Below are 25,820 nucleotides of genomic sequence, written 5' to 3'. Positions count from 1 at the left end.
TTGTTTGTTCGCCTTGCAGTCCAAGGGACTCACAGGAGTCTTCTCCAGCACCAGAGTTCAAAGGCCTCCATTCTTTGGCGCTCAGCCTTTCTTATGGTCCAACCTTCACAGCCATACATTGCAACTGGGAAAACCATAGCTTTGACTATACGCACTTTTGTTGGCAGGGTGATGTCTCTGCTTTTTAGTACACTGTCTAGATTTGCCATAGCTTTCCTCCCCAGGAGCAAGCGTCTTTTAATTTCTTGGCTGCAGTCCCCATCTGCGGTGATCTTGGAGCCCAGGAAAATAAAATCTGTCACTACCTCCATTTCTTCACCATCTATCTGCAAGGAATTGAAAGGGACGGATGCCATGATTTTAGTTTTCTTAATGTTGAGTTTCAAGCCAACTTTTGCACTCTCCTTCTTCACCCGCATCAAGAGACACTTTAGTTCCTCTTCGCTTTCTGCCATTAGTCTTTCTGCCATTAGAGTCATCTGCATATCTGAGGTTGTTGATATTTCTTCCAGCAACCTTAATTCCAATTTTTGATTCATCTAGCCCCGCCTTTCTCATGATGTGTTCTGCATATAAGTTAAATAGGCAGGGTGATAGTATACAGTCTTGCCGGACTCCTTTCTCAATTTTGAACCAATCAGTGGTTCCGTGTCCAGTTCTTACTGTTGCTTCTTGATTCACATATAGATTTCTCAAGAGACAAATAAGATGGTCTGGTACTCCCATCTCTTTAAGAACTTGCCACAATTTGTTGTGATCCACACAATCAAAGGCTTTAGCGTAGTCAATGAAGCTGAAGTAGATGTTTTTCTGGAACTCCCTAGCTTTCTCCATGATTCAGCGTATGTTGGCAATTTGATCTCTAGTTCCTCTGCCTCTACGAAATCCTGCCTGTACTTATGGTAGTTCTCGATCCACATATTGCTGGAGCCTAGCTTGTAGGATTTTAAGCATAACCTTACTAGCATGTGAAATGAGTGCGATGGTGCGATAGTTTGAACATTCTTTGGCATTCCTTTCTTTGGAATTGGAATGTAAACTGACCTTTTCCAATCCTGTGGCCATTGTTGAGTTTTCCAAATGTGCTGGCAAATTGGGTGTAGCAGTTTTACTGCGTTGTCTTTTAAGATTTTGAATAGCTCAGCTAGAATACTGTCACTTCCACTAGCTTTGTTGTTGCTCAGATTTCCTAAGGCCCATTTGACTTCACATTCTAGGATGTCTGGCTCAAGGTCAGTGACCACCCCATCGTGGTTATCAGGGATGTTAAGCTCATTCTTGTATAGTTCTTCTGTGTAATTTTGCCACCTCTTCTTAATCTCTCCTGCCTCTTTTAGGTCCCTGCCATTTTGGTCCTTTATCATGTCCATCTTTGCATGAAACAAACACTCTTCATATTATACATTAATGATCTCTGTGACCATATTATAAGTAATTGTGTTCTCTTCGCTGACGATGTTAAACTTTTTAACACTACCAACAATACAGCTACCCTTCAAAAAAACCTTGACTTTGTGTCGGAATGGTCAAAAACTTGGCAACTCCAAATCTCAACCAGCAAATGTTCTGTCTTATACATTGGAAAAAAGAATCTGAACACTAAATACAAGCTCGATGGACATTACCTTGTAGATGACCCCCCACCCCGTTAAAGACCTTGGAGTTTTCATATCAAATGATCTAAGTGCCAAAGCCCACTGCAACTACATCGCAAAAAAGGCTTTAAGAGTTGTAAACTTAATCTTGCGTAGCTTCTTCTCCAGAAAGATTACACTACTAACCAGAGCATATAAAACATTTGCTAGACCAATTCCTGAATACAGCTCGCCTGTCTGGAACCCATACCTCATTTCGGACATTAATACAATTGAACGTGTCCAGAAATATTTTACAAGAAGAGTTCTCCACTCCTCTGATTACAACAAAATACCTTATGCCACCAGACTTGAAATCCTGGGTTTAGAAAATTTAGAACTCCTCCGCCTTCGACAGGACCTGAGTTTAACTCATAGAATCATCTGTTACAATTTCCTTCCTGTTTAAGACTACTTCAGCTTCAATCACAACAATACACGGGCACACAATAAATTTAAGCTTAATGTGAACTGTTCCAATCTTGATTGCAGAAAATATGACTTCAGTAACAGAGTTGCTAATGCCTGGAATGCACTACCAGGATTCTGTGGTCTCTTCCCAAAATCCCCAAAGGTTTAACCAAAGACTATCTACTATTGACCTCACCCCATTCCTAAGAGGTCTGTAAGAGGTGTGCATAAGAGCACCAACGTACCTACCATTCCTGTCCTAATGGTCCCTTTGTTTGTATCCAATTTCATATAGTTATTACATACTTATGATTATATTTATGCTTATATATCGTACAGTTATTTCATGCTTATGCTTATATATACTGCTGTGACAAATAAATAAATAAATTAAAAAAATAAAATTATTCTAGGGATGGCAGCATAATAACCTTCAGAAGGTCTTGTTTGTAATCAAGCTTCTCTTCCTGAGAATGAGAGAAAGAGAGGGAGGGGGAGGAAGGCAGAGCTACTTGAAGAGTAAACGGGAGGGAGGGAGGGAGGAAAAGCTTTGTAGGACAAAGAGGAGGGAGGCAGGCCGGCCAAGTCTGGCATCCTGAGACCTAAAGAGAAGGAGCACGCTGAAAATGAGGGGCAGAAAGACAAGGGCCCGGCTGGCAGACCCAGAGCCCCCAGGAAGTAGGAAAGGCCTTGGGCACTGATGCCCATTGGCCCAGTGAAGCCAACAGGTCTGATGGTGCCACCCTCCTCTCAAGCGGAAGGGCAAAGACAGAGAAGCCTTCGGATCTGGCAGAAGAGCCTGAACCATCTGTGCCTCCACCTGCCCCACAGAAAGTCCCAGAGGCTGGAAGTCAACCATGATGGGGGCAACTGAGACAGATAACCTGCAAAGTGCTAGGAAACCCCATGAGTGGTTTTGCCCAGACTCTGCAAAGCGCCATGCTGGGCAAAGCAGCCTGAGCAGACAGAGTGAAGCTTTGGGGTAGTGAGTAGCTTGAATAAATTCTCCCTGACAGCAACAAAAGAGCAACCGGCAGCTGGTGGTTGATGAGGGGCAGGTAGCACCAAACACACAGGCACAAAGCAAACGATTTCTATTTCCATTGCCAGAGACATCACTGCCGGGATTCATCCCCCAGTGCCCAAAACCCCTTCAGGAAAACAAGAGGGGATGCCGGGCTGGAGGGGAAGGAGGACAAGAAGCCCTCACTCAGCCTCACCATCTACGGGAGGCCCTGCAGACTCTCTGCCATTCTCTCTGCAGGGCACCACAGGCTTCAGAGAAGAGGCTGCTGCACTTTCAGGGGGCAGAGACAAGGTGCTGGTGACTCCTGGAAGAGGAGCACCCAAAGTAGCCGTCCCAAGCCCTCCCGTGTGATTTTGCTGGGCCAAGAGATCGAAAAAAGCTAGAAATACGGAAATGGTTGAATACAATTGAGAGGAGAACCAGGGCAACTGTTGGGAGGCCAGAAACTCCCCGTTCATGAGCAGCCAAGAGCTGACTGATGCCATCCAGGACTCGGTTTAATCGCACCTCTCTCCAGTTAGAGGGTCTCACTGAAATGCAGAACTGCCCCAGCAATCTTTTAAAGGATGACTGGACAAACAACTGTGCACAGAAGCTGCTAAACGAGGAATTTGCCATTCCCCCAAATAGTCTCAGATTCAAATTTATGTGTTCCAGAAATTTAAAGGAGAGAGCACATAAATGAACATTTGCTTCAGAAAATTCTGCAGATACAACTTTGCTCAGCGACTTAGGTAGATGCTTGATTTTCTTTCTATGTTCCATAAATCTAATGTTTTACCACTCTGTACAAATGTGAATCCCTCAGTCTTCCATTCCTTCCTTCAAGCTGTGCAGGAAGAAATTAATTTTATTTATAATTTTCTGATAGTCTGCAGTCAAAGGAAGTGCAGGGAGTTGGGAACATCTCAAAAATAAAATCCTGGCACAGCAGTCACACACACTCTTCCGACAGTGCAGTTTAAAAGCTGGCAGACAGGATGAATGGTGCTGCCAGGTGCTCTGGGCTGAGCCAGACTGGCAGAATCCGTCACCCAGGAGGCACCTGGGCAGAAGTGGGCATTCTCTAGGGCAGGGCACAGCCAGACTGGGATTTTTGCAAACTCATCTTTGATTGGCTAACAATATTGGAAAGTTTACAGCTTGTACTATGTTGAGCACATTTATATTATTCTTCCCATCCTCATTATGAGGGTAGATTTTATGCCTGACCAGATTCAAGTCTGTGTTTTTATTAAATATTAAAATTAATCAAATGAAAGGCAGAAATACTGATCTGAATGAGTGACGGAGACCTCTTTATGATGCCTGGAGCCCTTCTGTCCACCCTGTTATCTTCTCCATGCCACATTTTGGGGGCAGAAAACTCACACTGCAGCCTACCTCAATCCGGCCCGTGTCTGGCTGGAACCCACGAGCAGGATCCTCGGTCGTCACACGGCACTGGATGGCACAGCCATTGATGCGCACATTCTCCTGCTTCAGGCCCAGCTCTGGCAGGCTCTTCCCCTCGGCGATGTGGATTTGGGCATGGACAAGATCCACACTGCAAAGCATATGAGAGTAGTTGAGACCAACCTATGGCAGCAGAGAGCACCATAGTTGTGCCACACAGATGGCTGGCTGGAGAACACAGGACACTATCTTAAGTGGGCACAGGGAGCTCAACAAGCTTGGCTTAGGAGGACTGTAACCTTCTCCAGTGAGGCAAAACTACGCACCTAAAGATGACCACAGAACATAGAATAATAGGGTTGGAACGGACCCTGGAGGTCTGCATCCAGTTTTGGTGACCACACTATAAATAAGATGTGGAGACTCTAGAAAAAGTGCAGAGAACAGCAACCAAGATGATTAGGGGACTGGAGGCTAAAATATATGAAGAACGGTTAGAGGAACTGGGCATGGCTAGGCTAGTGCAGAGAAGGACCAGGAGAGATATGATAGCAAGGTTCCAATATTTGAGGGGCTGCCACAGAGAGGGTGTCAAGCTATTTTTCAAAGTTCCCAAAGGCCAGACAAGGAATAATGGATGGAAATTGATCAAGGAGAGATTCAACCTAGAAATAAGGAGAAATTTTTCTGACAGTGAAGTTGCCTTCAGAAGTTGTAGGAGCTTCATCACTGGAAGCTTTCAAGAAAAAACTGGACTGCCATTTGTCAGAAATGGTGAAGGATCTCCTGCTTTGGCAGGGGCTGGATTAGTTAATCTGTTAAACCCCTTAAATGCTGGAAGACTGCTATCACGTCACTGCTAGTCCTTCTTTTCATAAGACTAGTTATACCCAGTTTCTTCAATCGTCCATCATATGGTTTAGCCTCTTGACCACTTATCATCTTTGTTGCTCTACCCTGCACTATTTCTAGCGTCTCAACATCGTTTTTGTACCATAGGGACCAAAGCTGTATGCAGAGTTCCAAATATGGCCTCACTAGTGCAGTATAAAGTGGTCCTATCACTTCATGTGACATTGAAACTACTTCTCGGCTGATGTTGTATCCAGGACTGCATTAATTGGCAGCTGCAGCACATTTCTAGCTCCTACTTAAGTGGTGATCTACCAGGACACCTAGATCCCTATCACAGTTGCTATTGCTGAGCCAAGTACCCATGCATTTGATTTTTCTTGTCTATGCCTTACCTTACTTTTGTCACCATTGACTTGCATTTTGTTGTATAAGGTCCAGGGTTCAAATCTGTCAAGGTCTTTTTGAATCTAGAGGCCATCACCATCATCTAAAGTGTTAGCTATTCTCCCCCAGCTTGGTGTTGTCTGCAAATATGAGTTCTCCTTTGTTCCCCTCATCCAGATAATTTAGGGAGATATTGAAGACAATTGGGCTGAAGATCCTGGGGTGCCCCACTGCATTATTTATTTATTTATTTATTTAAATTTTTATACCGCCCTTCTCCCGAAGGACTCAGGGCGGTGTACAGCCAAGGTTATAAAACAATTTAAATATACAGAATTAAAATATAAATTTAAAATACATATTCAATAATGGCCAAATTAAAACTGTCAATTGACCCAACCTAAAATACCCCGTATAAAATTACAAAAAATTTAAATTTGGAAAATTTAAAAATCAAGCCAGTCCCGCTTGGATGAATAAATAAGTTTTTAATTCCCGGCGAAAGGTCCGAAGGTCAGATAATTGGCGCAAACCGGGGGGAAGTTCGTTCCAGAGGGTAGGTGCTCCAACAGAGAAGGCCCTTCCCCTGGGGGCCGCCAGCCGGCATTGCTTGGCGGACGGCACCCTGAGAAGACCTTCTCTGTGAGAGCGTACGGGTCGGTGGGAGGCATAAGGTAACAGCAGGCAGTCCCGTAAGTACTCGGGCCCTAAGCCATGGAGCGCTTTAAAGGTGGTAACCAAAACCTCGAAGCGCACCCGAAAAACCACAGGAAGCCAGTGCAGACTGCGCAGGAGTGGTGTTACCCGGGAGCAACGTGGAGCTCCCTCAATCACCCGTGCAGCTGCATTCTGGACTAACTGGAGTCTCCGAGTGCACCTCAGGGGTAGCCCCATGTAGAGAGCATTGCAATAATCCAGACGAGAAGTGACAAGAGCATGAGTGACCGTGCATAAGGCATCCCGGTCCAGAAAGGGGCACAACTGGCGAACCAGGCGAACCTGGTAAAAGGCTCTCCTGGAGACGGCCGCCAGATGGTCTTCAAACGACAGCCGTCCATCCAGGAGAACGCCCAAGTTGCGTACCCTCTCGGGGCCAGTGACTCGCCCCCAACAGATAGCCATGGTTGCAGCTGACTGTACCGGGGTGCCGGCATCCACAGCCACTCCGTCTTGGATGGATTGAGTCTGAGTCTGTTTCTCCCCATCCAGACCCGTACGGCCTCCAGGCAACGGGACAACACTTTGACAGCTTCGTTGGAGTGACCCGGGGTGGAAAAGTACAGCTGAGTGTCATCAGTGTACAGCTGATAACTCACCCCGAAGCCACTGATGACCTCGCACAACGGCTTCATATAGATGTTGAACAGGAGAGGCGAGAGAATCGACCCCTGAGGCACCCCACAAGTAAGGCGCCTCGCGGTCAATCTCTGCCCTCCTGTCAACACCGTTTGCAACCGGTCAGAGAGATAGGAGGAGAACCACCGATAAACGGTGCCTCCCACTCCCAAACTCTCCAACCGGCGCAGCAGGATACCATGGTCGATGGTATCAAAAGCCGATGAAAGATCTAACAGGACCAGGGCAGAGGAACAACCCCTATCCCTGGCCCTCCAGAGGTCATCCACCAACGCGACCAAAGCTGTTTCCGTGCTATACCCGGACCGGAAGCCGGACTGGAACGGGTCTAGATAGACAGCTTCATCCAGGTACTGGGGAAGCTGCCATGCCACCAAACTCTCTACAACCTTCGCCACAAAGCAAAGGTTGGAGACTGGACAGTAATTACCCAAAATAATAGCTGGGTCCAGGGAAGGCTTCTTAAGGAGGGGTCTCACCACCGCCTCTTTCAAGGCGGCGGGAAAGACCCCCTCCAACAAAGAAGCATTTATAATTCCCCGGAGCCAGCCTCGTGTCACCTCCTGAGTGGCCAGCACCAGCCAAGAGGGACACGGGTCCAGTAAACATGTAGTGGCATGTAACCTCCCCAGCAGCCTGTCCATGTCCTCGGGAGCCACAGAATCAAACTCATCCCAACAACATCAACAAGACGTGTCTCAGTCATCTCATCCGGATCATCACAATCTTGGTCCAAACTATCCCGAAGCTGAGCGATTTTATCGTATAGATAACCACTAAACTCCTCAGCACGTCCCTGCAAGGGGTCATCCCGTCCCCCCAGGTGTAGAAGGGAACGGGTCACCCGAAACAGGGCAGCCGGGCGGTTATCTGCCGACGCAATGAGGGTGGAAACGTAGGAACGTTTCGCAACCCTCAGTGCCACTAGGTAGGTTTTCGAAAAAGACCTAACTAGTGTCCGATCAGCTTTGGAATGGCTTGTTTCCCTCCATGTAGATGTAGTTCCCTTGAGGACAACCCACTGAGTATGATTGGTCAGCCAATTGTGAATCTATCTGATGGTGATACTGTCTACCCCACACAGTTCTATCTTATCATGAAATAGTCTTGATAGTCTAAGTAGTCTGTGGTCTACTTAGTGTCTTACTGAAATCTACCATAAGTAAACTATATCTACAGCATTTCCCTTATCCACTAACGTAGTTACTTTGTCCCAAAAAAAAAAAAGCAATAAGGTTTGTCTGGCATGATCAGGCAAAGGGGGGCTGCCTTCACAGAGAGGGGCTGGACTGCTAAGCGCACGGCTATTTTTAACAAGAGGTTAATGTAACAGATCTCCCTCCTGCTCTCACATATAAAAGCATCTAACTGCAGATTGATTTTTTTTAATGGCTTCATATTTCTGTGGGGCTGTAAAAGCCATGGCTGCTTCTTTGGCTTTGGGTCCCTCTAAGGGGAAGGGGTCCCTCACCACAAGAGAAGCCCCTTCCTCAAATGGCTGCTGGCACTGCCCTCCCTGGCCAGACAGCCCTAGCCAGAATCCACCCAAAGAAACCCAGATAAGCCCAACATGGAGCTGCTAGGAAGAACAGCTAAGAGAAAAGAACCCCAATTTAGCGTTTGGGCAGAATGAAGTCGATGAATCGTGATGGATATTTGGCCCGTTTGTTTTCAAGAATGAGATAATCCTGGACCATCCCTGTTTCTAAATTTAGTCTTTGTGCTCTGAATTTTCAGAACAATTTTTGAGTTCAGTTGTTAGCGGTTTTGTGATTTCTGAATATTGGTACAAAATCTCAATTCCAGGTTGAAAAAAACCCCAACCACCTATCAGTTAAAGCCTGCAATAGGTCTCAGATTATCTTTATTCTGAAGTCAGTGGGGATCTTCGAGGATCTAGATGAGGGGCAGAAGGGGAACTCATCACAATTGCAGACTAACACCAAGCTGGGAAGAACTGTTCACATTTGGAAGAGAGACTCAAGATTTAGAAGAATAAACTTGATTATTCAGCAATTAGGCAGGAAAAACCAAAAGCACAGGTGTAGAGTAGGCAGCACCTGGCTCAACACGACTAACTGTGAAAGGGATCTGGAAGCCCTGTAAGGTCCCCTCTTAAGTAGGAGCCAGCAGGTGCTGCAGCTGCCAAGAGAGTTACTGCAGTCCTAGGCAGCATCAACGGGGAAAAGACTGACATCCATTTGCCCAGGATGGTGTAAGGTCTGCTGCCTTGGACTAGAAGACCTCCTGGGTCCCTTCCAGCTCTATGGTTTTATGTTCTAATTTTGTGAATTAGATCTCTTTGTATCGGAGTGCGATTAATTGTGGAAATTCCAAATGTTGGGAGACTTTTCTTCAAAATTATGCACATATTTTATACATTAGTTTTGGTTAAATTTTGATTTGAGAGCTAAATTTTCAATATGGGGCTTAGTGAATCAATATTTTGTATTTTAGTCCAAATCTTACTCCACTCAGAACTACTCAGTGCAGGAACACAAACCCCAGCTTCTGCAGAAACGTCTTTTTACTTGTTTCTTTCTTGGCAAGGGAGTTTCCTAAAACAAATCTTATTTTCCATGCACAGAAATCCTGTATAACAAGTCTCCCCAACATGTTAACTTCTTTGTTGCCTATCCAAAAAAAAATATCTTTGGCATAAAAACAAAACTGGCTACATAGCTAACTTTAAAAGCTGCTACAAAACCTTATGCCACCAGATAAAGACTGAATACACCAATTACCATAGCAAACAAGGGGAAAACCTTCTGTGCACGAAATCCATCCGCCGTCTTCTAAAGTTATGTAAACAACATCTTAAAGACTCGAGATCCATCCCACCCCTAAAAGGACCTAATGGTAAAGACTTTAATGATGAAGCCATTAAAGCCAACCTTTTTAACACGTTCTTCAGCTCATTCTTTGTAAACAGCAATGGCTCACGCTCCACATTTCCTAGTAGTACATATGAATGAAACACAATGAAAGTCACTGTTGCAATTAAATAAAAGACTCACTCACCAACTAAAAGCTCAATAGCAATAGCACAATACCACTTCACAGTGCTTTACAGCCCTCTCCAAGCAGTTTACAGAGTCAGCATATTGCCCCAACAATCTGTCACCTGCAAAGTCATGGAATCAATCATAAACCAGTCCATTGCTCTCCACTTAGAGACAAGCAACCTACTCTCTAATAAACAGTTTGGTTTCAGGAAAAATTTCTCCTGTAATCTGCAACTCTTACACTGCAAAAACATATGGACTACACAACTTGACCAGGGTAAAGCTATAGATGCAATTTACATAGACTTCTGCATAGCCTTTGATTCAGGGGTACACGACAAACTACTTCTAAAACTAAAATCTTACGGCATTTCTGGAACCCTGCTTAATTGGATAGCTGCATTCCTGTCAGACAACAAGTGGTCAAAATAGGGAGCACCACTGTACCTGTTAACAGCAGTGTCCCCCAAGGCAGCGTTCTAGGATCAACTCTTTATACTTTACCTAGATGACCTTTGCGATCATATTATAAGCAACTGTGTTCTTTTCGCTGATGATGTAAAATTATTCAACACCACCGACAATGCTGCTGCCCTTCAAAAAGACCTTGACTATGTGTCAGAATGGTCAAACAATTGGCAACTCCAAATCTCAACCAACAAATGGTCTGTCTTACACACTGGTAAAAAAAAAATCAGAACACAAATTACAAGCTGGTTGGATACGACCTCATAGACGACCCTCACTCTGTCATAGACTTTGGAGTACTCATCTCTAGTGACCTAAGTGGCAGAGCCCACTGCAACAACATTGCCAAAAAGGCATTGAGTTGTTAACCTAATCTTGTGTAGCTTCTTCTCTGGTAATATTGTACTGCTAACTAGGGCATACAAAACATTTGCTAGACCAATTCTCGAATAGAGCTCATCTGTCTGCATATTGGAAATTAATACAATTGAGCGAGTCCAGAGATATTTCACGAGAAGAGTCCTCCACTCCTCTGCTTGCAACAGAATCCCTTATGCCACCAGGCTTGAAATTTTGGGCTTAGAAAATTTAGAACTATGCCACCTTCGGTCTGACCTAAGTGTAGTTCACAGAATTATCTGCTACAACGTCCTACCTGTCAATGACTACTTCAGCTTCCACCACAAAAATACACAAGCATACAATAGATATAAACTTAAGGTAAACCTCTCCAAACTTGATTGCAGAAAATACGACTTCAGCAACAAAGTGGTCAATGCCTGGAATGCATTACCTGACTGTGGTTTCATCCCCAAACCAACATAACTTTAACCTTAGACTGTCTACTGTTGACCTCACCCTATTCCTAAGAGGTCTGTAAGGGGCATGCATAGGCGCACCAACGTGCCTACCATCCTTGTCCTACTGTCCCCATTTATTCATGTTGTGGTCCATCAGCAGCCTGTGAACCTGGCAGCAGAGTCGGACAGTGAGGAGGCTGAGGAGGACAATGGGCCAGCCCTGGAGACAGGGAAAGGCCCGGACAAGGGCTCTGCGTCTGAGCCAGAGATGGGGCCAGGGCCATCTGGGAGCGATGCGCAGACCCCGGAGCCTCCAGAGTCAGACAGCAGAGAGGCAGAGGAACAGGAGGAGCCTGTTCCTAGTGCACGCATGAGAAGAGCTGCCAGAAGGCAAGAGCAACTGAAGCAAAAAGGACGACTCGAGAGTAAGGCCAGAAGATGATTGGCCCCTCCCATAAGGCTTAAAAGAGCAGCAACGAGCCGTTGGGTTCTTTGTAGAAAAGCAACGTTGATTCCATTGCTTCTTGTCAGTGTCTCTTGAACTTTGTGGGGGGTTTGCCAAGAAAAGCCTTTGGCAGGTTGCCAAAGACAACAAAGGTTGGTGATAAAGCCGAAGGACTGTTTATGAAGCTGTTTTAATAAAATAAGTTCAGGACTAATTGTGTTTGGTAATCACTACTTGGGCCTCAGTCACAACAATTCATATCCATTTCCTGTATTCCTAATCATGTTTATATTTATATCTGTTATCTTATACATGCTTGACAAAATCAAATAATAAAATAAAATAAAATATAAAAAAATGTAAAATGTAAAATAATATAAAACATAAAACATGATAAGAGAAGAGAAGATGATAAGATAAGATAAGATAAGATAAGATAAGATAAGATAAGATAAGGTAAGGTAAGATAAGATAGGATAGGATAAAATTCCAGTGCAGGCATGGCAAAATTCACCTAGTCTCTGTGGAAAATCTGGGCCTATTCAAAACAGTGGCTCAGCCATAAAGGGTACTTTAAAATACGCATGGGTTGGACATTCCTATTTTAATACAGGGGCATTAATGGAAAGTAGCCTTTCAATAATTAATTCATTAACCCACCTGAAGGAGCAACATTATGCTCTTATACTTTTTGAGTATCATCCTGGGGTTTTTTTGTTCTAATTATTTGGTATTTATTTTGCATATAACACTTGTGTACCATCCAGAAAATTTTCAGTGTTCCGTTAAATACAAATACAAATATGGTAGCATCTAATAATACAATTCATTTAAGTAATCTTCTCCTACAGATATTCAAGACACGGGAAACTTCCCCTGGGCTCTGCAAGTGGACTGTCCCCCACCAGCCCTTGCCCCCCACCTCACTTTATCAGAACCCAGTGCAGGGGTGGGTTTTACTTACCTTTACTACCGGTATGCAATGGGAGCATGCGTGCGCACTTCTGTGCATGCACAGATTGTCCATGATGATGTCTGGGTGAGTGGGAGGAGGCTCCCACCGCTTTTCCTACCAGTTCGCAAGAACCGGACCGAACCAGGAGCAATCCACCACTGGCCCAGAGCTCTCTAGGAGGCCAAAGCCAGCCTGGCTGCAGGCCTCTGTGCAGCACCCATAGCCTCGTTCGGTTGGCTCCTACAGAGAAAAGCCTGAAGGAAACCTCGCAATCTTTTCTCTGCTTCTCTTCCTTCAACTGACCCTCTTCTGAGGCATCAGCAAAGAGCAGCGGGGTTCAGCCCAAGAGCCTGGCAGGAGGAAGAGGGGAGCTGGAAGAGTCGTACAACAAATGGAGGGGACCTTGATCCCAGGAGATCAAGCTGAGAAAGGAATGGCTATTGGCACTGAGGAAAGCCATGTGGGGTTCAGAATACTACCTGAGGTGAAATCGGGGCTGAGGGACGGGATTAACAGCCAGCCCAAGGCAGCCTGACTGGGAATAAATGTGTGGGCATCGCTGGCAAATCCTCAGTGCCCTCCGCACTCCTGAAGGACGCGGGGATGGGGGATGGGGGTCCAAGGTCAGGATAGAGTCTACCTTGGCTCAAAGTCGGATTTTTTTAGCCCAGGAAATCCAGTAGCTCCAACAGGTCAGGACTTGGAGGCTTTAAGAGGAGATTGGGCTGAAACGGTCTAGGGTTTTCTGCCTCAGCAAGACTCCAGGGTCCTTTCTGTTAGTCTGGAAGTTTTTGGAGGTCAGCACAGCTGTTATTGTCACAAAGAGACTGAAGAACTGCTTAAACTTTATTCTTACACTCTTTAGAATAAATCTGCAAACAATCTGAATAATTGATGGTTAATGTGATAGATTAAATGTCTGACCAGGGGCTTATTCCCCAATTTGAAAAGTATTCCTATATATTCAAGCCATAACAAGAATCAAAAGCAATTAAATATTCATGGCTTTTCATTATAAATCCTTTTGAAATCCAGTCTGGTAAAAATGTCCACCTATTGTAGTGATTCAAAGAGTTTGGAAATGAGAGGAAGGGGGTAGTGCTCTCTAATGGTTACAGAATCCAGGTTGAAGGAGGGACTATACTTGGGAGTTGCTCTTCTGGCAGGCAAAGCTCCTTCACTGGGGACCCCCCACACACTTCCTCCATTGCTGAGACAGGCTACCTCTCTTGATTTGTGGGAATTGGGTCAAAAGGCAGCCAGTTTGATCTACTGAGGAAGGCAACAGCTAGAGAAAGCGGAGACTGAGAGTCCAAAGTCCTGACCTAGACATGAAAGCAGTTGGGTGACCCTAGGCCAGCCCCTCTCCCTCAGTTCAACCCAACTCACAGGGTTGTTGTTGTCAGGAAAAGGCACGTGGAAGATATATTATGTTTGCTGCTTTTAAGTATTTGTAAAAATAATCAAGGTGGGGAACAAACAGGCAAACAGACAAAGGGATGAACCAGCCAGGGGAAAGGGGGTCTGTACTTTCCCTTATCACCTTGGTTAAGCTTTGGCAGGAGAGTCCCAGACGTGATACAGCCATCTTGACTGCGGACAACAGGCTAGAGCAGGGGTGTCGAACTCACGATGACACGTTGTCGTCACGTTACGCATCACAACTTTTTCCCCCTTTGCTAAACTGGGGGTGGACCTGGCCAGCACATGACACATCCGGCCCCTGGGCCATGAGTTTGACACCCCTGTGCCAGAGAGAAGTTCCCCGAGAATGGCCTCCAGCATGAGTCCGAAAGCTCGGAAGACTGAACCTCTGGTCCCGGTGACTGACCCAGATGGGATTCTGCAAAGGGCTTGCCTGGTTCATGTGGTCCACCTTTTGCACCCCCTCCCTCCAACTCCCATTAAGGAAGGGCCCCAGAGGGAGCAGACCCCCTGCTCTGAGCTCCTTTGCATCAGTTATCCCTGCGGTGGGACCTATTTATCTCTATGTATTAAAAATTGAAGTCTATGGTGGATGTTAAACTGCATCAATTTTAGTCTTCTTGGTGATGCTATTGGTAGAGTTTATCTCCCATCCCATCCCAGAGTTTGTCTCCCATCTGCGGTTAGGAAGAATTGGCTGGAACACCAAAAACTGTGCGCTTATTTTAGTCCAGAAGCCAGCTATTGTTTCGCCGATCACATTCATTTGTATATTTTGGGCAGGAATGAAGACTTTCCCTGCATTCTCCCCTGCTCAGCTTTTGTTTCTTTACAGCAACGGTGTCCTTCGGAAGCATCGGTTCTGATCCTGGCAATCATCTCACCAGGCCTCCATTTTTGCCCAAAGCCATGTTTTCTCTTCTCAACAACATCGGAGCACAGAACAACTCAAAGAAGCAGCACAAGATAGGAAGAGGTGGAAAGACCTGGCCCAGAGAATCGCCAGGAATTGGGCACGACTGAATGGATGATGTTGATGAGGATCTGAAGCTCATTTTGTTTATTTCCACACTCTGTGTATTAATGGGTTGACAATGAGGCTCAGGATCCTTTTCATTTGCCTTTGAGTGGCTTAAGCATTTCAGTAACATCCCAATTCAGCAACATCCCAATTTCTACAGCGCAGAAGTCCTTGTTTCAGGATTCCCTCTCTAAACTCCCTGGGGACTCTACCCAAAACCCTCCTGTTCCAAACTCTGCAACGGGGAGCCCATCTCATGCTAGCAGGCCATCATTCAGATTACTCAAAGCTTGACCCCAAATCACTGCTCTGGGTGCCGCTTGCAAAGCCAGCCTCGATCCGCAGACGACTTCTTTGCCTCTCCAGTTCCCTTCTGTGCAAAATGGAAGTTTCCCACTAGAAGATCCTGAGCTTCCTTCCAATACCACCTGTGATGATTTGGTGTAGCTGTTTAGCCTGACTGAACTGAAAGTTGTTTGATGCCAAAGAAGCCACGATGCTACCCAAGCCTGGAGCTCCAGTCAAACCATGTTGCCTTTCATTTCCTCCCTCTCCCCCACCCCCACCTTCTTATAGCTCAGGAGGCAGCATCCTGGCCTTCTTGTTCTCAGGTGGGAAGATGCCATAAGCACTGCAGGGCATGTCTGCCAAGGCTTCCATTGTCACCTTCATTTTTACTTCTTAAAATACCAGCAGGAGAAAAATGTTTTCTTCTGCTCCCTTTTCACCTTCTACACTGGGCCTGACTGCTCCGAGTCCCCCAAATGAAGGGCAGAAAGCACCTCAGAATCTTAAACACTGGTTAACAACAAATCCTCAGGGGGAGAGAGAGAGCCTTACTCTGTGATCTCTTCGGTCACTGTGTGCTCAACTTGAAGCCGGGAATTGACCTCAATGAAGTAATGCTTGCCCTGTTTGTCCAACAAGAACTCCACCGTGCCAGCATTTTCATATCCAACCTGAAAAAAGAATGCAGTAAGTGGACTTCAGTAGCACATACAGAAACCTCATATATAAATACGGTCAACACTCGACGTTCAAGGCTGAAGAGAATGTTACACTAGAGGAAGAAGTTCTGAGAGAAATCTGTGATCCAGGCTGAGATGAATTCCACGAAGTGGAATTTTTCTCTTTTTCTAGCTGGCCTCCAGCAGCTCAGAACAATATTGGCAGATGAGGAGGAAAGGAGGAAAAAAGCAGGGCTGCAGCTTGCTGAGAGCAATTTGCACAGAAAGGAGCCGGGTCCGAGCAGGCCATGAAGATTCTTCCATGGCCACCTCAAGCCTCTGGGCAGCTTTTGCCAAACTGACCCAGGGAAGCTGATCTCCTGCTCTCTGCCCGAAAAGGCAGGCCGAGCAGTATAAAGACTGGGGAATCCCATCCCTTTGCTCAGGGGCACCGTGGACTCTAGCTGGGGACTTCCTCGCCGACCCCCGGGGGCCCCATTCCCCAAATGGCTGGGCTGCTTGTGGTCCCTCACCTGCTTGGCCAGGCGGACGGCATCAGCAGTGAGCTTAGAGCGCAGCTGGGAGTCGAGGTGGGCAGCCGGGGCTATTTCCACCACTTTCTGGTGCCGTCGCTGGATGGAGCAGTCCCTCTCATACAGATGCAATACATTCCCATGCTGGTCACCTGCCGAGGAGAAACCGGGCCAAAGATGAAGCTGGGCCAAGGCGGAGGCTCCCTCCTGTCTGGGGTGGGACAAGCTGGCTCTGCTAAGCAGGCAGCCTCTCTGCACTGGAAACGCTTCCTTGGCAGGATGGGCCCTCCTGACTTGCACACGGCAATGGTTTGGATCAAAGGAGGAATCCCCTGCCAAACCCCACGTCCTGCCCCTTTTTTAAAAGCTGCGACTTAATCACTCAGATTATTAAACTCATAGATTATCTGGCCAGTGCATTTCTGTAATCAGAAGAGTTGTTTGGCATAATTAAGTTATTTACTTTTCTAGTCAATGACCATAATAAACATGTTTCTTTTGATTTCAGCAAAATTAATCTTCTTTTCATATAATCTACAATAAAGTATTTATTTTTCCATCCATCTTTCTCAGATTAAGAAATCATCTTTCACTGCTACCCTCCAGACAAAGAAAGGACACACAATCTTTTGTGCCATACCCAAAATCTGGACTTCGATGTGTCTTGGCTTCTCCACGAACTTCTCCACAAAGAGAGCACCATTGCCAAAAGCAGAAAGGGCCTCAGAGAACGCCCGGGTGTAGTTCTCTTCCAGCTCCTGCCCAGAGAAGAGAGGATACTCCAGCTTGACACCCCGTCCTCAACCAAGACCCCCCTGTCCCCACCTGGGGATGCCCCCCAACACTTCCGCCCCACCAGGGGACAAGAAAGGAGCCTCTTCAAAGATTGCATCATTTGGGGCAATCCAGTGTCCCCTGGGCAACGATTTTGTCACCGACAAATCCTTTCAACCAAGAAACACCTTTCGAATAGCTTTGTGGGGGCTTCTGACACAAATATGGACGGACTCCACTGTCACAGCCTGCCTGGGTGGAGCTTCTTCCCCGAGTTCAAGGCCCCGCATGCCAAGCCTACCTCGTAGCTGCGCACAACTCTCATGCCCCGTCCTCCTCCGCCATAGGCAGCCTTGAAGATGATGGGAAAGCCGTACGCCTGCGAGAACTCCTGCGCCTCACTCAGAGAGGAGATGGGGGCATCTGTCCCAGGGACCACAGGCACTCCTGAGGAGCAAAGAGGAATCCCGCTGAGCCGGACAGTGCCTGGACTATGTCTGAATGCCACACTGGGAGCCCTGACTGGAAATGCCTGGTGGGAACACCTGCCCTCAAGGCCTCTGCCCAGGCCTCCTCCAGGTCTATTGCTCTGTCCTATTCACCCCGGAACTGTCTCTTAGAAGGAGCAGAAGTAGTAAGGGAACATGGAGCTGATCTTGAGGAAGGTGCAAGAAAAACTCAAAATCACCTACAAGATTGGCATCCCTACTAAGGAAAATTAGCAGAACCCCGAAAGCCTTTTTTCCAAATTCCTCCCTTTCCTCTCTTATGTTAAACCTAATCAAGGTGAGATTGTGATGAGTTTCTTTCTCAAAATTGCCATCATCCAAGGCCTCTCATACCTTTTCCAAGGTTAGGCTCTACAACGATTGGCTGAAGTACTGAAAGATCCCAACTCTCCTCAGCAATCCAAAAAAGCAATCACCTCTATCAAAAGCTTCTGAGATCTTAGAATGAAGAGGATCCTGTCCAGGTCCTGCCTTGGTCTACCAAAATGGGAACTCATATGGTTCCTGTTCTATGAATTGTATTGCCCTGGGTCCAGAACAACTCGGCTCCAACAGGATGATGATCTCCTACCAGAAATTAGAAAACTTGGAGCAAAAGGGACAAGAAGAAGCAATTTCAAGGCTGCTGCCTCTCCTGAGTCATCTTTACTGCAGGCTAATCCTACCTAACCATTCCTCGTGCATTATCTCGGGAGACCTCCTTTGAACTTGCTCCAATTTGTTACAACACTGTCCTTTTTAAACAGTGATGTCTAAATCCAAGCTCCAGGCTCCAAATGAATATAAGATACTAGAAGTACAGTTGCACATCACCATTTGAATAAAAACAACATGAATGAAAGGGAGCTTAAGAAACTATAAATGTTGTGATCTTCAGCTAACGTGGGTTAAAACAGTTTTGTTTTAAGGTGCAAGGTGCCCATATAAGCTAACATTAGCAAATGTCATCAAAGTTGTATTTTGTATTTTGGAAGCATTGGAGAGTTAGGTTAGAAGCCATTAAATGGATAAGATGGAGGGGAAATGAAGTATTGGCAGGGAGGGAAATAGGCAACCAGACTCTACAAACAGCAGCACACTATCTTTGTACCACAGTACCATTCCCGATGAAAGGAGGACGTTAGGAATAACTAGATAGGTTCATGGACAAGTTTGTTGATTTCCTGAATCAACCTTATTTATTTCTAAAAAGCTATGCAAGAAAATGTGATATAACGATGCTATAATCAACTTAATAAAATGTTTGCCAACTGGGATATTTTCCTCAAAGAGAACAGCTCTTTGAACACATGCCATATTTTTCAGAGTATAAGACACACTTTTCCCCTACCCCCATAAAAGAGAGTGAACATTTGAGCGTGTCTTATACACCAAATGTAGCCCCGCCCACCCCTGGAAAATGGGGCATGTGGAGGCAGCAATAGGCTATGGGAATCCTTGCAGCCTGAAACAGCTGATCTTCAGGAGGCCGATCCAACTGACAATCAGCTGCTTGTGCTAATCAGGCTGTGCTGAACTGAAACGGGTTGTTTGCTGCAAGGAAGCAGATTGTTGGGAGGCAGAGGCAGATTGTTTTTTTCTTGTGCTAATCAGCCTGTACTGAAAATGAAAATGAAACAGGATGTTTCCTGTTAGCTGCAAGGAGGCAAACTGCTGAGAGGGAGATTTTTTTTTTCTTATGCTAATCAGTCTGTGCTGAAGCTGAAGCTGAAATGGGCTGTTTGCTGCAAGGACGCAAATTGATGGGAAGCAAAGGCAGAGGCAGATTTTTTTTTCTTGTTTTTCTCCCCAAAAAAAGGTAGGCGCATCTTATAGTCCAGAGCGTCTTATTCTCCGAAAAATATGGTAATCTTCAGCTGCTGGTTTACGACAGTTAAATAGGGATTAAGGGGAAAGACTGTCCTGCTAGGTGCAGTCACCAAGGTGAGTTATCAACAGGTAGTAATAGCCATTGGAGAAGGAAATACCCACTCCATCTTTGCCATGAAAACCCCATGGACAGTATCAAAAGGCAAAAAAAGATATGATGCTGGAAGATGAGCCCCTCAGGTCAGAAGGTGTCCAATATGCTATGGGAAAGAGCAGAGGACTAGTACTAGCAATACCAGAAAGAGTGAAGCGACTGGGTCAAAGCCAAAAGGACACTTAGCTGTGGATGTGTCTGGTGGTGAAAGGAAAGTCCGATGCTGTAAAGATCTATACACCATAGGATCCTGGAATGTAAGATCCATGAATCAAGACAAGCTGGATGTGGTGAAACAAGAGATGACAAGACTGAAAATCAACATCTTAGGAATCAGCAAACTAAAATGGACAGGAATGGATGAATTTAATTCAGATGAACATCAGGTATACCACTGCGGGCAAGAATCCCTCAGAAGAAATGGAGTAGCCTTCATAGTCAACAAAAGAACAGGAAAAGCAGTACTGGGATACAATCCTCAAAATGACTGAATTATCTCAGTTCGAATCCAAGGCAAACCATTCAACATCACAGTAGTCCAAGTCTATGCCCCAACCACTGGTGCTGAAGAGGCTGAAGTTGACCAGTTCTATGAAGACCTATACACCTTCTAGACACCTTCTAGATTAACACCAAAAATGATGTCTGATGTCCTTATTATCATGGGGGATTGGAATGCCAAAGTAGGAAGTCAAAAGACAACCAAATAACAGGCAAATTTGGTCTTGGAGTACAAAATGCTGGTAGAATTTTGTCAAGAGAATACGATGGTCATAGAAAACACTCTTTTCCAACAACCCAAGAGACGTGGACATCGTGTAGACGGTCAACACAGAACTCAGATTGACTATGTGCTCTGCAGCCAAAGATGGAGAAGCTCTATACAGTCAGTAAAAACAAGACCAGGATCTGATCATGAGCTTCTCATTGCAAAATTTAGGCTTAAATTGAAGAAAGTAGGGAAAAGCACTAGGCCAGTCAGGTATGAACTAAATCATATTCCTGATGAAAATACAGTAGAGGTGACAAATAGATTTAAGGACTTCGATCTGATAGACAGAGTGCCTGAAGAACTATGGATGGAGGTTCACAACATTGTACAAGAGGTAGCAACTGAAACCATCCCAAAGAAAAAGAAATGCAAGAAAACAAAATGGTTGTCTGAGGAAGCTCTGCAAATAGCTGAGGAAAGAACGGAAGCAAAAGGCAAGGGAGAAAGAGAAAGATACATTCAATTAAATGCAGAATTCCAGACAATAGCTAGAAAAGATAAGGATGCCTTCTTAAATAAAATAGTGCAAAAAAATCAAAGAAAACAATAGAATAGGGTGTCAAGGTTCCAGAAAACTCCTCCTGCAGAAAAGACTCCGAAGCCATTTTCTTTCAAAGTTCTTTTACTAGCATAGGTAAACTGGCATAGTTGGATGAAAACCGAAACTGGGGATTCTGGTTCCTCCCTCAATAATACAAAGTCCAAAATCTCCACCCTCCTGACCCTCTGCCAGTCACACGCTCCAATCTCCAACCGTCCCATGTCGATGCATCACTCCAGCCACTCCTTCTCCAGAAGCGAACCCAGCCTGACCTTGACCGGCAGAAATTGTTATTATGTCTAATCATCCCTTGTACTACCACCCTCCTCCCCTCCTTTCCCACAGAGGAGAAAGTGGCAGCGTGTGGAAGCCTTCGGCCTAGTATGGCTTCCAAAGCTGACAGGTGTCCCCCACTGCAGAAGAAAGCACATCCTAGAAAACAAAACAGACAAATAGCAAAAGATGGGGTTAATGTCCAGTATGTACCCTTCTAACCCCCTCTCCCCACTCCAGGAGGACCTTTAGGTTTCTCAGGGAATCTGTCATGAAATTGCTTGACTACAGCATCAGCATTTATATCCCAGCTTTTCACCCAAGTAGCTTCAGACAATGGGTATCCTTTCCAGTGGACCAAATATTGTAAGCGACCTCTGTATAGTCTAGAGTCAAGGATCTTAATTTCGCAGTGGGTCTCCCCCTGGATTATCAAAGGAGTGGGGGGAGCAGCTGGTAAGGGTCTCAAACTAGATCCCCTAGCCGGTTTCAATTAGCTACTGTGAAACACTGGATCTACTTTACCTAATATTCAAGGGAGGCTAAGTTGGACAGTCACCGGGTTAATTACCTTTACTATGGGGAAAGGACCTACAAATTTAGGACCAAATTTTCTCCTAGGTAATTTTAATCTTAAATATTTTTGTTTTTGTTTTTTTTGTTTACATTTATATCCCGCCCTTCTCCGAAGACTCAGGGCGGCTTACAGTGTGTAAGGCAATAGTCTCATTCTATTTGTATATTTACAAAGTCAATTTATTGCCCCCCCCAACAATCTGGGTCCTCATTTTACCTACCTTATAAAGGATGGAAGGCTGAGTCAACCTTGGACCTGGTGGGACTAGAACCTGCAGTAATTGCAGGCAGCTGGTTTTAATAACAGGCTTCTTACAGCCTTGAGCCACCACGGCCCTATATATTTAGTAATATTTAATATCCCGCACCTGGAAAGGGGGTTTGTCGGCTTGGGCTTTATATTTTTCAGCCGCTTCAGCCAAAGCTTCTTTTTGTGTCTTCCCACCCCTTTTTCAATGAGTTCATCAAGTCCGTCAGGGACACGGAAGTGGGAGGTTCTATGGGGAGCTCAGGCATCGGCACAAAATCCATGCCAGTGGTCATCCGAAAAGGAGATAACCCCGTGCTACTGTGTATGGCATTATTATATGCCACTTCTGCAAACAGTAACCGAATATACTGTTCCACCATCGTATTCAATTTTTCTGCAGCTCCGTTAGTGGGCGGATGAAAGGCGGAGCTAAGTCCCTAGGATGACCCAATGGACCACAGGAACTCCCTCCAGAACTTAACAGTAAACTGGACTCCGCGGTCTGATATTATCCTCTTTGGGACTCCATGTAGTCTGTAAATGTGCTTCACGAACAGTTTCGCTAATTTCCTCACCAACGGTAACCCGCTGCAGACAGTGAAGTGGGCCTGTTTGGAAAACAAATCAACGACTGTCCATATCACTGTATTCCCTCCGCTGGCAGGGAGCTCAACGATGAAATCCATAGCAATCTCTTCCCAGGGCCTCGTGGGTTCGGCCACGGTTTGGAGAAGACCAGGGGGTTTCCCTGGTCTGGATTTCATGGTAGCGCAGGTGGCGCAGCTCCTCTCATAGTCTTCTATATCTGCTTTCATTTTTGGCCACCAGAATTATCTCCTAGTCAAATGGAAGGTTTTCAAAAACCCGAAGTGGCCTCCAAGCCGAGAGTCATGACTTTTCTGCAGTACCGTGAGTCGCATACTGGCTGCTACATAAATCTTGCTCCCCTTCCAAGCCAGTCTTTTCCTTAGGGTCAAGTTCGTTAGGTTGTCTTTGAGCCAGGCATCTGTGACAAGGGCTGATTTTAGCTCGGTCAATAACCTGCCCTCTGGGATGTTGACACCATGGCGTGGTTGCGCCCGAGTCTGAGCTTGGCCCGCTGGTTGGGTTTGGGAAATCATAGTGTGCACTTTCTCCTCTGTGGGAAAGGAGGGGAGGAGGGTGGTAGTACAAGGGATGATTAGACATAACAGCATTCTTCCTGCCGGTCAAGGTCAGGCTGGGTTCGCATCTGGAGAAATAGTGGCTGGAGTGATGCATTGACATGAGACGGTTGAGGATTGGAGCGTGTGACTGGCAGAGGGGTCAGGAGGGTGGAGATTTTGGAGTTTGTATTATTGAGGGAGGAACCAGAATCCCCAGTTTCGGTTTTCATCCAACTGTGCCAGTTTACCTATGCTAGTAAAAGAACTTTGAAAGAAAATGGCTTCAGAGTCTTTTCTGCAGGAGGGGTTTTCTGGAACCTTGACATTAAACCGAAATTTGACATGGGGAAGACCAGAGATCTCTTCAAGAAAATTGGAGATATGAAGGGAACTTTCATGCAAAGATGGGCATAATAAAGGACCAAAATGGCAGGGACCTAACAGAGGCAGGAGAGATTAAGAAGAGGTGGCAAAATTACACAGAAGAACCATACAAGAATGAGCTTAACGTCCCTGATAACTACGATGGGGTGGCTACTGACCTCGAGCCAGGCATCCTAGAATGTGAAGTCAAATGGGCCTTAGGAAATCTGAGCAACAACAAAGCTAGTGGAGGTGACAGTATTCCAGCTGAGCTATTCAAAATCTTAAAAGATGATGCAGTAAAAGTGCTACGCTCAATTTGCCAGCAAATTTGGAAAACTCAACAGTGGCCACAGGATTGGAAAAGGTCAGTTTACATTCCAATTCCAAAGAAAGGCAATGCCAAAGAATGCTCATTGCACTCATTTCGCACACTAGCAAAGTTATGCTCAAAATCCTACAAGCTAGGCTCCAGCAGTATATGGACTGAGAACTATCAGAAGTTCAGGCTGGATTTTGAAGAGGCAGAGGAACTAGAGATCAAATTGCCAACATACGCTGGATCATGGAGAAAGCTAGGGAGTTCCAGAAAAACATCTACTTCAGCTTCATTGACTACGCTAAAGCCTTTGATTGTGTGGATCACAACAAATTGTGGCAAGTTCTTAAAGAGATGGGAGTACCAGACCATCTTATTTGTCTCTTGAGAAATCTATATGTGAATCAAGAAGCAACAGTAAGAACTGGACATGGAACCACTGATTGGTTCAAAATTGAGAAAGGAGTCCGGCAAGGCTGTATACTGTCACCCGGTCTATATGCAGAGCATATCATGAGAAAGGCGGGCTAGATGAATCAAAAGTTGGAATTAAGGTTGCCGGAAGAAATATCAACAACTTCAGATATGTAGATCATACCACTCTAATGGCAGAAAGTGAAGAGGAACTAAAGAGCCTCTTGATGCGGGTAAAGACGGAGAGTGCAAAAGTTGGCTTGAAACTCAACATTAAAAAAACTAAGATCATGGCATTCGGCCCTCTCAATTCCTGGCAAATAGATGGTGAAGAAATGGAGGTAGTAACAGATTTTATTTTCCTGGGCTCCAAGATCACCGCAGATGGGGACTGCAGCAAAGAAATTAAAAGATGCTTGCTCCTGGGGAAGAAAGCTATGGCAAGGTTAGACAGTATACTAAAAAGCAGAGACATCACCCTGCCAAAAAAAAGTGTGTATAGTCAAGGCTATGGTTTTCCCAGTTGCAATGTATGGCTGTGAAAGTTGGACTATGAGGAAGGCTGAGCGTCAAAGAACTGAGGCCTTTGAATGATGGTGCTGCAGAAGACTCATGAGAGTCCTTTGGGCTGCAAGGCGATTAAACCGGTCAGTCCTAGAGAAGATCAACCCTGACTGCTCTTTAGAAGGCCAGATCCTAAAGATGAAACTGAAATACTTTGGCCACCTAATGAGGAAGGACTCACTGGAGAAGAGCCTAATGCTGGGAAAGATTGAGGGCAAAAGAAGAAAGGAACGACAGAGAACAAGGTGGCTGGATGAAGTCACTGAAGCAGTTGGCGTGAGCTTAAATGGTCTCCGGGGGATGGTAGAGGACAGGAAGGCCTGGAGGAAAGTTGTCCATGGGGTCGTGATGGGTTGGACACGACTTCACAACTAACAACAAAGTTAATAGCCAACGAAAGTAAGTAGACAGGTTGAAGAGGCTACCAGGAAAGGTGGATAAGAAGAGAGATGGCTAGAAGATGGTAGGTGACCTGATGGTGGGTTGCTATTGGTTCGCACCAGTTCGGGAGGACTGGTAGCGGTAATTTCAGCTAGTTCGGAGAACCATTATTTTTATTTTATTTTTTTTGCATTTATATTCCTCACTTCTCCGAAGACTCAGGGCGGCTTACATTGTGTAAGGCAATAGTCTCATCCATTTGTATATTATATACAAAGTCAACTTTATTGCCCCCAACAATCTGGGTCCTCATTT

The 25,820-nt window shown here is 45.5% G+C and overlaps 1 protein-coding gene across 4 annotated transcripts in view; it reads right to left on the bottom strand.

Moving 5' to 3' along the window:
• Window positions 1-25,820, bottom strand: part of PC (pyruvate carboxylase) — a 146,284-nt gene that overhangs the window by 76,622 nt on the left and 43,842 nt on the right. For all 4 annotated transcript variants that reach the window (XM_058160809.1, XM_058160810.1, XM_058160807.1 and 1 more), the window contains 5 exons: window positions 17,737-17,882; window positions 17,302-17,419; window positions 16,662-16,813; window positions 16,022-16,140; window positions 4,456-4,618 (listed from right to left, as the gene is read on the bottom strand). In XM_058160809.1, the coding sequence (XP_058016792.1) occupies window positions 4,456-4,618; window positions 16,022-16,140; window positions 16,662-16,813; window positions 17,302-17,419; window positions 17,737-17,882 (698 nt within the window). The remainder of the gene's footprint in view (window positions 1-4,455; window positions 4,619-16,021; window positions 16,141-16,661; window positions 16,814-17,301; window positions 17,420-17,736; window positions 17,883-25,820) is intronic.

Source organism: Ahaetulla prasina, chromosome 17 (assembly GCF_028640845.1).
Source record: "Ahaetulla prasina isolate Xishuangbanna chromosome 17, ASM2864084v1, whole genome shotgun sequence".
Classification (NCBI taxonomy): Eukaryota; Metazoa; Chordata; class Lepidosauria; order Squamata; family Colubridae; genus Ahaetulla; species Ahaetulla prasina.
Note: the sequence above shows the minus strand (reverse complement) of the source record. Positions and strands in the feature narration are given on the sequence as shown.